General features: G+C 36.3%; 1 protein-coding gene across 5 annotated transcripts in view; it reads right to left on the bottom strand.

Moving 5' to 3' along the window:
• Positions 1-13328, bottom strand: part of TAMM41 (TAM41 mitochondrial translocator assembly and maintenance homolog) — a 33294-nt gene that overhangs the window by 5774 nt on the left and 14192 nt on the right. The window contains exons 7-9 of one of the 5 annotated variants that reach the window (XM_075713923.1): positions 11618-11680; positions 3420-3516; positions 1309-1343 (exon numbers count right to left, since the gene is read on the bottom strand). In XM_075713923.1, the coding sequence (XP_075570038.1) occupies positions 3443-3516; positions 11618-11680 (137 nt within the window). In that variant the 3' untranslated portion in view covers positions 1309-1343; positions 3420-3442. Of the gene's footprint in view, positions 1-1308; positions 1344-2233; positions 3517-11617; positions 11681-13328 lie in introns of those variants that run through there. The other 4 variants (XM_075713921.1, XM_075713922.1, XM_075713924.1 and 1 more) reach the window with 4 other exon arrangements.

The following is a 13328-nucleotide window of genomic DNA, read 5'->3' as shown; positions in this document are numbered from 1 at the left end:
GGTTTTACATCCTGTGGTGCTGTTATTTAACCAGGTTTAAAAAGCCCCATCCTCACCTTTTCTTAAAAAAGAAGTACAAGTTGGTCAGGATGGTTTTGTTCAATGTTATTACTTCCCAGTGTGGGTCATGATATAAAACTTCACTTAATTGCACTATTACAGGAGGAAGGAATGAGCTCCTTAAAAAGGTAAGAGTGTCAGGTTTTGCCACTGCCTGCTTTTTTTGTTGTTGTTTTTTTTTTAATTTCATCATATTGTTTATTCTGTGGATAAGTTTTTGCTCCATCTGTGCACCACAGATGTCCCTTTTTTTTTTTCCTTTCAGCTCGCACATTTCTATACAGCACCTCAGAAAGCCTGCATCCTTGAGGGAATTATGGGAATTACAAAAATGCAATAGTTACATTTTCATTTACAGACATAAAGCGGAGATAAATGAGGCAAAATTTGGAATAACATTTTAGTTGTTAGCCTTAATTATCTGGTAATGTATTCAGTACATACAATAGCTTTCTAACAATCCAGTGTGCAGCAACTGGCATTTTTTAAAAACAAGTATTTTTCTGCTTACAGTATTCATTTGCCAAAAGTCAACTACAGGAACAGAATTCACACACACACACACACAGAGAAAAATACAATTTCACTACGAGTGATCTCACTGAATTTGTCAGGGACAAATCCTCACCAGTGGTGGGCATCCTCTCCTTTAGGAGGAGTTAAGGCTCACTTAGGCCCTTTCCCATACAGCCTTAAAAGAAAATAAACACAACTACAAAAGAAAGCCCAGAACATATAAGATTCAGTTACATTATAAATAAATAAATCAAGCAATCATTTGGTTAATTATTCATGAAGAGGGAGGGTTATTTTTGAAATTGTTCTGTTTTCTACAAGGAGTTGATATGATACATTATACACTGTCAATTTCCATTTCCAAATTTTTTTTTTTTATCCTAAGACTTTCACAGATGAGCACTTCTTTTTTTTTCTTTCCCCCTCCCTCCAAATAATACAGTGGACCCTACTAAAAATTTGCTAACATCAAATTGCTGGTGTAAAAATCACTTTTGTCCATGCTCCCACCCATATGCAGGTTTCCCCTACAGTGTACTTCATTTAGGACAAAAAATAAAAGTTGTTACCTCATTAAATGACTAAACCAGGCAATTCTGCCAGCACTGCACTTCTTACCTGGTAACCATTTCATTCAAAAGGTCACGACTCCATCCTGAATCTTTTCTCGTGCTGTTCATTTGTCCAAAAGCCTTGTATCTGTCAGGGTCTGTTTCTACCACTGGGATCAGTATTCTCTGTTCTTAAGAATTTTCCACTGAGCATACCTAAGTAAGTCAACATCTGATTTCAGATTTCTTTTTACTAGAGCTTATGCTGAAATGCAAAAATCTGTATGGCTATTTCGAGTCTTCGCTACATATGAATTTAATTTTAAGGTGAATAGGGTATATTTTGTATAAAAGACTTCTAGATTATCCAGAAAGGAACCTCTTCATGCAAACAAAAAAATCCAGCCAAACCCCAAGGTTAATTTAATTTAAGCAGTGGCTTAAATTCCCTACTTCCATTTCTTATAATATAAACTTTTCAAATCAGGGACTTTGGCCTCTTACTAATAAGGACAGAGAATGCTAGTACCATACATACAAACATTCTCTAGCTTAAGTCACTTCTTTTGCAGAATGTGCCACTGTAAAATGGATAGTCAGCCTCCTAATATCAGAAAAGGGACACTTGAGGGGATTTGTCTTACAAATTCTAGATCTATCATCAACAGATAATGCAAAGCGTTATGAATCTGCCTATGACCTTAGAAAGTTACTATTTCACAGTAATGTTATTTTCCAAGAAAATTAAAAAAAAAAAAAAGGACACATTTATTTCCTGACTCTGGATTCAAACTTTGTCACTTTAAACACAAATATTTTAAAATAATCAATATTTAAAAGTTCCCCTGTGATTAAAGTAAGCCTGAATGAGTCATATTACATACTATAATATATTCTCTGTCTTCCTTCTTAAATTTATGCTTTGAACTGCTCTCTGGAAACAGTTAGCAGCCAATTTCATTCCGATATTTTTTTTTAAGTGAGACCACTAGATCAAATGTAGCTTGAGAGATGGCCCTACTGATCACATAATACACAAGAAAAAAAATACATGCTGATCAGGAAAGTTACATTTTATTTCCATTTTTTACCTTTAAATTATTTTTATCATTGACACTCTCAGAAATAAAATTATGTGTTCTCTCGATTTCTTTCTATTAAGAAAAACATCCACAATTACCAAACCCACCTGACTCAGCGCAAAAAGTATTCTATTTACAACAGATGTTCCAAATCTATTGCATCACACATGAATGCTGTCAGAAATGTCCATTCTTTAATGTCATGATTAATGTAACACATTATGCAGAAATGTCCATTCTTTAATGGCATGATTAATGTAACATGTTATATAAAAGTCCAATTTTCTTTAGTTTAGCTAATTTAATTAAGCAAAGGAGAACAAGTTTTATCTTTGTGGACAGTATTTTCACAAAAAATATAATAATCAAAGAATCAAACAGTAGGTACTTCTGTTCATAAAACTCCCAACTTTAAAGCAACTAGAATCTTCAGCCAAACAACACACATTTCATAAATCTGCACAAGTAGGTCCTGAAGGTCAGTGAAAGTATGACTTTCCTTCCAACTATGACACTTTTGACAATGCTTAGCTATGAGTTGGGCAATTGTCATCTCAGTCTTGTGAAAGGAACATACAATTTTTATGAAAGGATCCAATACCTCACAAACTTCTCATTTCAAACACTTTCCCAGACTGAAAGTCATTGTCAAAATTTTTGGATTCTGAATGTCACACATCTGAGAAAAACTTTACTTTTCATAAAGTCTACCCTGTAGAAGCACCCAGTAAGCATCTTCAGAAGAATTCTAAGGATAAACTTGTAAGTACAGAAATAATGAAACTGTCCTCTCAAAAATACATATCTACTTAAAACTCAATGGACTCTCCAGTTCCATAAGTCCCTGATAGAACTAAAATTGTGACAGTGAGTATTTTGAAAGAGCCTGGGGGTATTTTGGAAAATAAAGCCAGCAACACATAGAAATGAGTGGCTTTGATTTCAATTCATATGTACAATCAATCCTTTTTACTCAGGGTTTCTGAAAATCGAAAGGTACAGGAAAATTCATGTCAGTATTCACCCAGTATAATTCCTTTGCCCTATTACCATTGAACCTTCCCCCACTAACAAGACCTTCTATTTTAGTAGTAAAAATGGGCATGTAAATTATTAGAACAGACTTCTTAAATGCACTTTAATCTTCTCGAGCAGGCAAAGGAACATCTGCAAAATATTTAGAGAAAAAGTACCATTTATTTACCCATACACAGTATGTCAAGACTCAAGATGTCATGTCTTCTTTAACCATCCCTTTGTCATTTTATATAATTTCTTCATACTGTAAGTTATAGATTTCTTTGCCCCTAAAAAAAAAAAAAAAACCCCAGAAAATATCAACATTTAGAAAGGCTAACTCAAATACTAGGTTCTTAGTACATTAAGTAAAATATTTCCCTGGAAGAATGACAACCTAATCCATCAAGCAGACATGCAAATAACCTTGTCACATTCATAACACCATAAATAATGACACAAAAAATACTTCTAAGAGTATCAAAGCATGCAAAATATGATAGGTTTATTCTGAAGGCCTGCCGATGTTGCATACAAGCACATATAGACAATGACAGAGGTATAGCAAATGTAGAGATTAATGATAAAACTCTTAACCAGTACAAAGGGAAACTTCTAATTTACATTGTTGTTCCTAAATGCAAAATACAGGAAGGCTTTTAAACCATCTGTGTCTACTGCAGACCTACACCAGGCCAGTATATTATGCTTTTCAAGCCCTTCCTGATGTACTGCTAGGTAGCGTGTCCAGCTGAATAGGATTGTACTCTGGCCTACTAATGGACACCAGCAACCTGACAGACTATATTGTGCAGCAGGACACTTGAGCAGGACTATTTAGAGAAGTCCAGGGTGTTAGGCATGCAGGTTAATTAGCTGGCCACATCTGTGAGAAGAATCTAGTTGTAAGAGCTGAAAATACTTCTGAGACAGGAGCCCACCACCAGATTCTGTACATAAAATGATGCCTAATCATCAAGAACCACAGCTGTGCCCAAAGTTGTGCAGCCAAATTTTACTGAAGGGATAAAGGGGAAGAAGAGAGAAGGGCGGGTGAACCAGAACACAAGAACAGTCTGCTCAAGCAAGACAAGCAAACTTTGCATGACTGGTAGACAACAAGCTTTATACTTCCAAATCCTACTTCACCAATTTCTTCTGCTAATCAGATTTTAGCTAGCCTTGCTTGATGCTATACATCAGGCACTTGGTTGCCTTGTTGTAGACCAATTTTACACAGAATTTAAAAGGATCATGCTGATGCCCATCTTGATTAAATGTAATCAAACACTGTCTCTGTTGGACAAACCAACCCAGAGCATTGCTATTCCAAATGCTTGTGAATTAAAAATGAAAACAGAATTGTTTGTTTCATAAGAGATGTGCTGCTGATTGTTGGGGTGGAAATCTGTTCTGGTTTTCACAAGTTGTAAAGTACATTATAACCTCCTTGAATATTTTGTTATTGCCTCATCCTAACTAATGGCAGCTACCATTTCATAACTGAGAGCATAGCACATCTGCAAGAGAATAAAACTGCCCAACTTGCATAATGACATCTGTGTCCTTTGGTAAAAAAAGATAATACTGAAATGATGATGGGTCTGGAAAACCAGATTAATAAGGCATATACCCAGGTGAACTGAAAGAAGCAAAAATAACAAGATGATGACAAACAGCTATAATTTGGCAATACTGCCAGTATCAGAAGTATACCATGGACACCAGTGTGAATACCTTGTCACAGGGATGCTGTCTGGACCAATTTTGCTTTAGGGTAACCTGCCTGTCACTTGTTTATAATAAACTTAATATGAAGTCAGAACAGTTGTCATATTCTAGCATCATCCTGCAGTAGTCCACAAGTACTGAACTTTGGTAAATACCATACCATTACGCTAGGCCTACAATGAAGGCAGGCATTTCTCAATTTTCCTAAAGATACAGAAGGATTTTGCAGCAGTCATTGCCTCCAAGATTTTACAAGTTTCAGATGCGAAGGGATTGAGAATGACTCCCACACAATTTGTAAAGTATACCCTTAGAGTTAAATACTTTCTGAAGTTCTAGCAGAGATGAGCTTTCTCTTACAGACGTAGAGTAAAAAAAGACGCAGCCTTTTGCTGGGTTTAGTCATCTACTATTTGCAAACTTAAAAACAAAATATTGTTAGTCTTGGCATTTCAGTGGGGTTCTGAGATCCTAGCCAGTAGAGCTACTTATTTTTTTCTCCTTCCAGCTTTTTTTGATTAACAAACCACCCCGAAACAAAAAAAACAACATAAAACACAAAGTAACTTTTCAGATTACAACAGAGTCTAATCACACCCTTACAAATTCAAAACTGAAAAGGCAAGTTTTTAATGCTGCACAAAAAGCTTTATTTTTGACACATGGAGAGATTAAAAAGTATGATGTGTTATACTTACTACAATCTTTCTTATGTTTATTTAATAGAACACTGTTTATCTGACAAGATTGACTAAAAGTACACAGAAGCAATTTAGCCAAAAGTCACACAATATGACACACCAGAACACAAGGAAAGATATTCTGGAACAAATGAGCCACTTAGACCCAGGTTTAACCATCTCCTGCACTGGACTTTTGGGGGCCAGGGCAGGGAAGGGTATGACAATATTTGATTTTGAAAAGACCTTAGAAAGTAATTAGATGAAGATAACATACTTTAAGTGAAAGATGCACTCGGCATTAGCAGAGTCACCAGAAGTCAAATGAATATGTAGTAATAAGGAGAAGTGCATGCTCTATTTCTGAAGGAATGTGATGGAGAGTAAAAGGCCTTTCATAATAAACATGCTGTATATAATTAGTTTTGCACTTCCTGTGTCTCTAATTGCAATTTAAATAAACTCAACTTTATTTTTTGTAAGGAATCATCCATACATATATTTTCAACTTACAAAACCATGTGCATCCCATATGTAAGCTCAAACTTTTCTACATTTAATAGGAAGCAAGCACACTAATGAAGTCACAATGAGCTTTTCTTTGCAGCATCTCAAGTAACAAGTAAATAATCATGTAAATTCTGAAGCATCTCACATATCTACGTTAAAATTGCACACTGTGTAAGAATTCTAGTTGCAGAACAAGGCCTGACTAAGCTCAGGTGTAGCACATAAATGAAAGAAGTGCTTCCAATCTCTAAAGTTAAAACTATGTAACTGTACAACTTTGAAAATTACCGTCCAATCTCCTAGGTACCACACTTCCAGGATACAGCCCTTTGAATACTGAAAATGCTCTGCCAGAATCGATGTTGTTCTGCCATTCCAATGAAGTCAGTGTACTTCTGGAAGCACAGTATAGCATGTGGCAAATCAACAGTAACACAGCTGATACAGCCCTGCAGGACTGTAATTAACTGCACTGACACTGCAGCCTGCAAGTCAGCTTGTTCCATCAGCTTCCCAACCTACTTTGCTTCTTGCAGCAGCTTAACATAAAGAGATTTTTCTCCTTCATATTTTCCCCCTACAGGGAACACTCTACTGAACTCCACCCACTAGAGCCTTATGTAATAAGATGCTTACATTTCTGCCCTAGCACATCATGCTACAAAGCAAAATGCAGGTTTATACATACAGCTGGTTTCTTAAAGCAGCCCTCAGGGTGATGAGTCACATCTGTAGTAAAAGTTAATGGTTGTAATTATGGCTCAGGCTTAGAATCTGAAGCAGTTAGACCACATGAAAATGTCTTTCTACTTTAGCTATGAATCTACGACTTGGTGGTTCCACCTCCCCTTTAGATTTTTCCACTATATGATACAGAACAAAGACCTAATACACATGGAATCAAGACCACAGAATTTCAGTGTAAACATAAGTTGTATCTGGTTTTACTTAACAATCTATGTTCAGTTTTTTGGAAGTGTTAGTGTAAGATAGTTATTTGGCTATAATATCAGTCCCCCAAAGTTTCCCGGTAGATATGCCTGGCTGTAGTATTCTTTATTTCCTTTTGAGAAGGAAGACTAATGCATGTACTGCTGAAGAGCTGTCATGTGGAGGGCAAATAGTTGTATATATTGTTAGTGTATCATGCACAGACACATGCAAGCTTTTTACACATATTTACAGTGGAGTGCAGTGGTACGCAGTATCTGCTCAGGCACCTGATGAAGACAGCAGTTATCACAAATCTACAGAATATTTTGTACGTAAAGCTGTCCCTTATAGTTAAAAAAAAAATCCTTGAAAACATACTATACTAAGATCCCAATTCTAAGGAAACAAATGTTATTCAGAGAAGCTACAAGCATTTGTGCTAACTTAAAAGTATCTTGAACAATTGCTTCAACTGGTGATTTAATTCATAGTATTTTATTTATAAGAAATTTTAAAGGCTTGCAGCATTCCTCTGGTAAGGTATAAAGAAGAAATCCAAGCTAAAGAAGCATCAGCATCTCCTTCAGAGGAGCTAAATATAAGAACTTCAGAGTTAGTTCCCAAAGACCACGCAGACTCTGGCTATGTGGGAAAATAAATCAAATGATGGTGCCATCTCTAATGGGAAACAGAGAGGCAATCTCACCACAGACTCGAAGAAATACATAGGCACATTTTCAAAAACTAAATAGGGCATTTAACAACAAACAAAAACATAGAGCTTGAGCTCAACTTTAAAACCACATTGGCAGAGAAAGATGAAAAAAGTTCTCCTAAATGGGCTGAAATTCTTTATTTTGCTTCTGATGCTTGCCAATAATGTTAATACACAGCATGCCATCCCAGCAACGACTAGTCCCTATTTAACATTTAATTTAGAAACATGCTGCACATTGGACTACCACGCTACAGACCAGAGAGTAGGCATTTCACTTCTTTTTGTTGTTAAGATAAAACAATCAGCTAAGGAAATAATTTTGTGTCCACCATTACATTTCAGAATGAACAATGGCCATGTAATGAAAACTAATTCTTTTGCAAGCAGACGTAGGACAGAAGTACTTGTATAGTTACCAGGAACAGCAAGAAAAAATAGCCACAGCTTTTTTTAATGGAGCCACTGATTTCATGACCCTCTTTCATAATTCTCTTATTTCAGCTGCTATTCTTAACATAAGCACTGCAAAAGGACAGAGCCATAATACTTTTCCTAAAGTCTCTACTAGGAAGTGTGAAAATAGGTCTTAGGGGAACAGAACATTAAACAATATTTGGTTAAAGAAAGAAGAAATAAATACAGCATCCTTAGGGATTAAATTTAAAAGCTCACTTTCCTGCAATACACATTCCTTGCATGAGTCAAACAAATACTTTCAATGTAGGAGCCACAATGTTTTGTCTGTATACAGAATGTATCTGTATGAGTATTAGCTGGTAAAAGCCCCAAGAAATGGCAAAGCAAGAAGAACAGCATTAATGCCTGCCCCCTAGTGACAATTTTTTTTAAGTTAAAAAACTGTGATTGGGAGAAAATCTTAATTAGAAGATACAGCAAGATTTCACAGAAACTCAATCATAAATGTTTGGAGAGAAATATTAAAAAAAAAACAACCAAACAAACAAAAAAACCCAAACAAACAGGCAAAAGGCTTCTACTAACTAACTCCTAAACCCATGGAAACCCATCCCTCCTCAACTCCAGGGAAGATTACTGAAGATCATACAAACACCACATCTGAAAAATCCTGAGGTCATGCCCCTAGTCAGTTAAATTTAATTTCTTTTTTAATGTGCACTACAATGTAAGTTGTTATTGCAAAAAATATGACTTCTGTGCTTCTGTCCATCTTCAGTGAGCAAAACTGGTGGTGCTCTGGTAAGGCCCACGCACAGGCTTGTTGGGAAGCCAGACTATGCTTACATTAGCAAGTGAGGCAACACTCATTTTATGTGCAGCGGCACACATTACAGACACACTCCTGATCCTAACTGAAGCAGCAGGACTCCCCTTCTCCAGCCAGGGTGAGAATGCCTGCACAGCAATGTTCAGGAAGGTTAGCTCTACAGGCAAGCTTTGCATTCATTAAACAACATTCAGAGGTTAGGAAATGCCAGAAACAGTCCTTTTCCAAATCTATCTCATTTCCCTCAGCACATAATCTGTGAGTAACCCCAACAGCTTAATCCTGAATTCCGTTGCTAATGCTTTTGGCCAGATTCTGGCAGAAGTGCATAAATATAGTTAAAATAAAACAAACTAAATTATGCTAAAAGTAAGAAAACTAGACTCTCCGAAGCCTCTCCTTGCTCAAATTTGGCTTGTGTTTGAGCCAAAGAATCACAATTGCTTTGCTCTACCTGAATCAAACTGCAAAAAAAGCACTTTCAACACTAAAAGCACTAGTAGAAAATACATGGCTTTAGATGTGTTACTTTATGTAATGGGCTAGTTAGAAGACAATTAGAGTTTGTTTTAAAGTGGAAAAAAAAAAAAAAAAGCCACTGTATATAAACCAAAAAGCAGTTAAGAGAAAGGAAGGAAAAGGCATTCCACAAATACCTAGTTTCAGGTGTGCAAAACAGAAAACATGGTAAAAATGACAAGTCCTCCTAGAAGATTCATTAGGACACCCCAGAAGTCCCAGTAACAATATAGGCTGTAAGTGATTTATTTTGTGACACATAAAAGGACCTAACAATTCCCAGAGGTGATGTTCTGTCTATCAGAACAGACAGAAAGGGTGCATAAATAATCTGACAAAACTTAACTATTTTTATGCATACTCTTGCAGTTACACACAAACAGCTTTGCTCCACGGGTCAGTCAGGCTGCTAACTTTCACAAGCACTGAATTCAACATAATAACACTGTCTTTGACCCCTCCCCTCCAATTATTTTGCTCTACAAAATCTAGTCTCTCTGGATTTAGAAACAGATAGGTTACAAGCTGATATTTCTAAAAGAGGCATGTTACAATACAAGAAGTCTTGACCACTAGCAGGTAATTCTGACAACAAACCCTAGAAGAAAAACGTCCCCTATTTGCTTGGAAACCTTACATTAGAAACTAATACCTGCAATATGCCTAACTCATATAAAACAAAAATTTGCTTTTCTCAGATGGAGTTATGTCCTTAAGTCTCCTCCAGCTACTAAACAAAGTTAGGCAATGGTTTTGTCAGACTTCTTCCAGTTAATAGAACTAGACTATTAACATAAGCATATAAAAAGTACAACTGTTCCTGCTTATTTTATTCAGCAGACCACTAATGGTCCTGAACACTGCAACCTGTGTTTCTTTACAAGGAGGTAAGAAGTGTAACATGGAGCCACCAACTTTAATACTCAATGGGAAGGGAACAACGGCTGTAGAAGTCTGGATAAGGATTGCTCAGTAGGAAACTATACAGCTGCTTTTAAAACCAGTAATGGTATCATTTGTATAGAATTGCTTTTGCAGAAGAGTTAGGAATAGGTATGAATGAGTTCAGAAAATTATTTGAGCAACTTCATGCAAGCAGCAAGGATTTTTCACTTTGCAGGAATTAAGACTAACTCCTGATCAGAGTTTTAAGTAAATGAAGGTTCAGGTCTTAAGTCTGCCTTTTAAATTGAGCTGCAGTGCTTTCAGCTTTTCAAAAATGTAAAAATCAAGTCACCTTAAAATTAGATTCATTCCAGAACTCAGAAAACAGGATGAAGCTCCAGCTATGTAACTGGCAGTAACTTCCATTCAGCTAGGAAGCCTTTGACAGCTGAAAAGCATCCCTAACTTTTCCCATGTTTCTACACAAACAAGTCCTTTTTTCCCTTCTACACCTTCTCCCACATTGACTTTGTAACACTCAACCTTTTTTCTAACGTAATTAATTTTGAAGTATGAGAGTTACAGTAATATCCAATGCTCACCAAGTATAGGCTCAGTTTGGAATACATGATGTCTTCAAATACATACCCGTCTTCTGAGCCTGACAAAAACATCAGATCCTGTCAAAGTTCTCTCCCTCAAAACTCATCCTCTCCTTTATTTTATGAAATACCCTTATAGTCTACATAACACACCAATACTATGTACTGATCATTTAGGGATCCACTCACATGTAATTCAGAGTGAATTTTAAAGTAATTTTTTCCATTTTTTAATATAAAAACAGCAGAACTAGTGCACATCAGCCAAAGCTGGCCCACATATAAAACGAAATTCAAGTCAGAAGTTGGTTTTTTGTTACTTTTGGGTTGTTGGGGGTTTTTGTTTAAGAGTCATATAGACTCCAATTCTGTTTGGCATTTTACAATTTCGCAATAGTTATATAAAGCTCCTGCTTTAAATATTACTTTTATTTTCCAGGGGCTTTCAATTAGACATCCAAAAAGTTTATTCTTTAAACTCTTGTAACAAGACAGTCTTGGGGCACTATAATTTTTATTTTGTGGAATCAGAAGGCCTATGTTGATAGAAATCACACACATTCTTACCAGCTGTTAGTATGGTTTTAGCACTCTGCACTATACTGGAAGATCTCACAATTCCCGAAATGCCTGCAGATAGAAAAGCACACAGATGTTACCCATCTTAGCAGTTTTGTGGGGATTTTTTTTATCCAACATACACAAAGTTAAATATTTTTCCAGTTATACAATCAAGCCAGCCTGAAAGTAAAACATACACTTAAGCTGAGAAAGTTTGTTTCTGTTCTGCTTTGTTGTATTAATTGAAAATATTCGCAAAGCTATTTTAAATTCTTTTATATATAACATACAAAAAACCCCAAATCAATATCAAAACAGATAGCAACGAGTAGGATTGATCAAATGAATTCATTTAGTGTTCCCATTATTTCTCTACAAAGATGATTAGTCACAAAGGATTCAGAGTTGTTTCATTTAAGTGCTGGCATATTAATTTTCCAGAGCAGAACAAATTATACTCCTTGTTTACTTCAATATGAAACTGGGATTTTGCGCTTCTCCGATCAAGTAGAGATTCCTACATTGTGCAGTGTTTGTCTGGCTTTTTAAGTTATAAGCTTTTGGAGATAAGGCTTGTTTACCACTTTGCACTGTGGCACATTCAGTTCTCATCATCCAGTGGTTCTTGGGCATTAATGGAATAACAAATAAAACATAAAAACTTTTTTTTAAAAGTACTCAGTTTTATCTGTTCTAACACATATATATAAAAGCACACTGATGCACAGAACAATACTGTACATCATTAAATACTTAAAAAAGTAGAAATGCAGCAGTCCCAGAGTTAGTCTTCCAAACTGAAAGTTATTCTTCTGCATTAACCAGAATGTAGAATATAATTTCAAATATTATTTTTAAATCCTTCTTTCAGAGCTATTTCTATAATGAATAACAAAGCTTAGCGAAATCCGTGAATAAGGAAGAGGGATACGATATTCCACCGGAAAATAATCTGGGGGGTAGGGGTGGGGAGGGGAAGTGAACAAATCATGTTGAGCTAGTAAAATACCTAGGGACAATGCAATTCAACTTGAGCAATCAGCTTTGTCTTGTAGGATTACCAAATGGCTTGTCCTGTCCTTTACCCAGATTCTTGAATTAGGAAAATCTTTCAGCTGCAAAAGTGAATGAGGGGTTTTGATTTGTTCTCCTAAGGGTATAAACCGCTTGGCTTGAGAAGACTAGATCTATCCAATGTTTTGATACTGAACTGCTGTACCACTGTGCACAGCCCACAGTCACAGCCACGCCTGCAATACCCTACATAAACACAACCGCAAGGATAGTTAGCTCCAGGTGGACAACTCAGAGCACTAAAACTATATGCAGCTCACAACCACTGCAACTCCTACTCCCAGATTCAGCCACTATCACATTACTGTTGCAGTCCAGCCATAGTAGCATGGAAGCTGCCACATACTGACATGAAAGAAGCTGGACACCTTGATGTCCAGGTGGAATTCATCCCATACTGTCAACAGAGAACTGCAACTCAGGAGCTTTATTTCCCCAAAGAGTAATCAGCATAAGAGCTCCCTCAGCAGTTGGCTAGTGTCTAGTGGCTCTCAGGCATCTAGGGAGTTTTTGCTGTGCTCAAGGAGCCTGCAAAATTGGCCACCTGGAACTAAGATGTGTGAAGTTTTTTAAAGATGTAAAGGACTCTTCAAGTGCTAAACATTTTCATTTTTCTGCAGAATAATAAAACATTGATGTCTGC

This window comes from Pelecanus crispus, chromosome 7, assembly GCF_030463565.1.
Source record: "Pelecanus crispus isolate bPelCri1 chromosome 7, bPelCri1.pri, whole genome shotgun sequence".
NCBI classification, from domain to species: Eukaryota; Metazoa; Chordata; class Aves; order Pelecaniformes; family Pelecanidae; genus Pelecanus; species Pelecanus crispus.
Note: the sequence above shows the minus strand (reverse complement) of the source record. Positions and strands in the feature narration are given on the sequence as shown.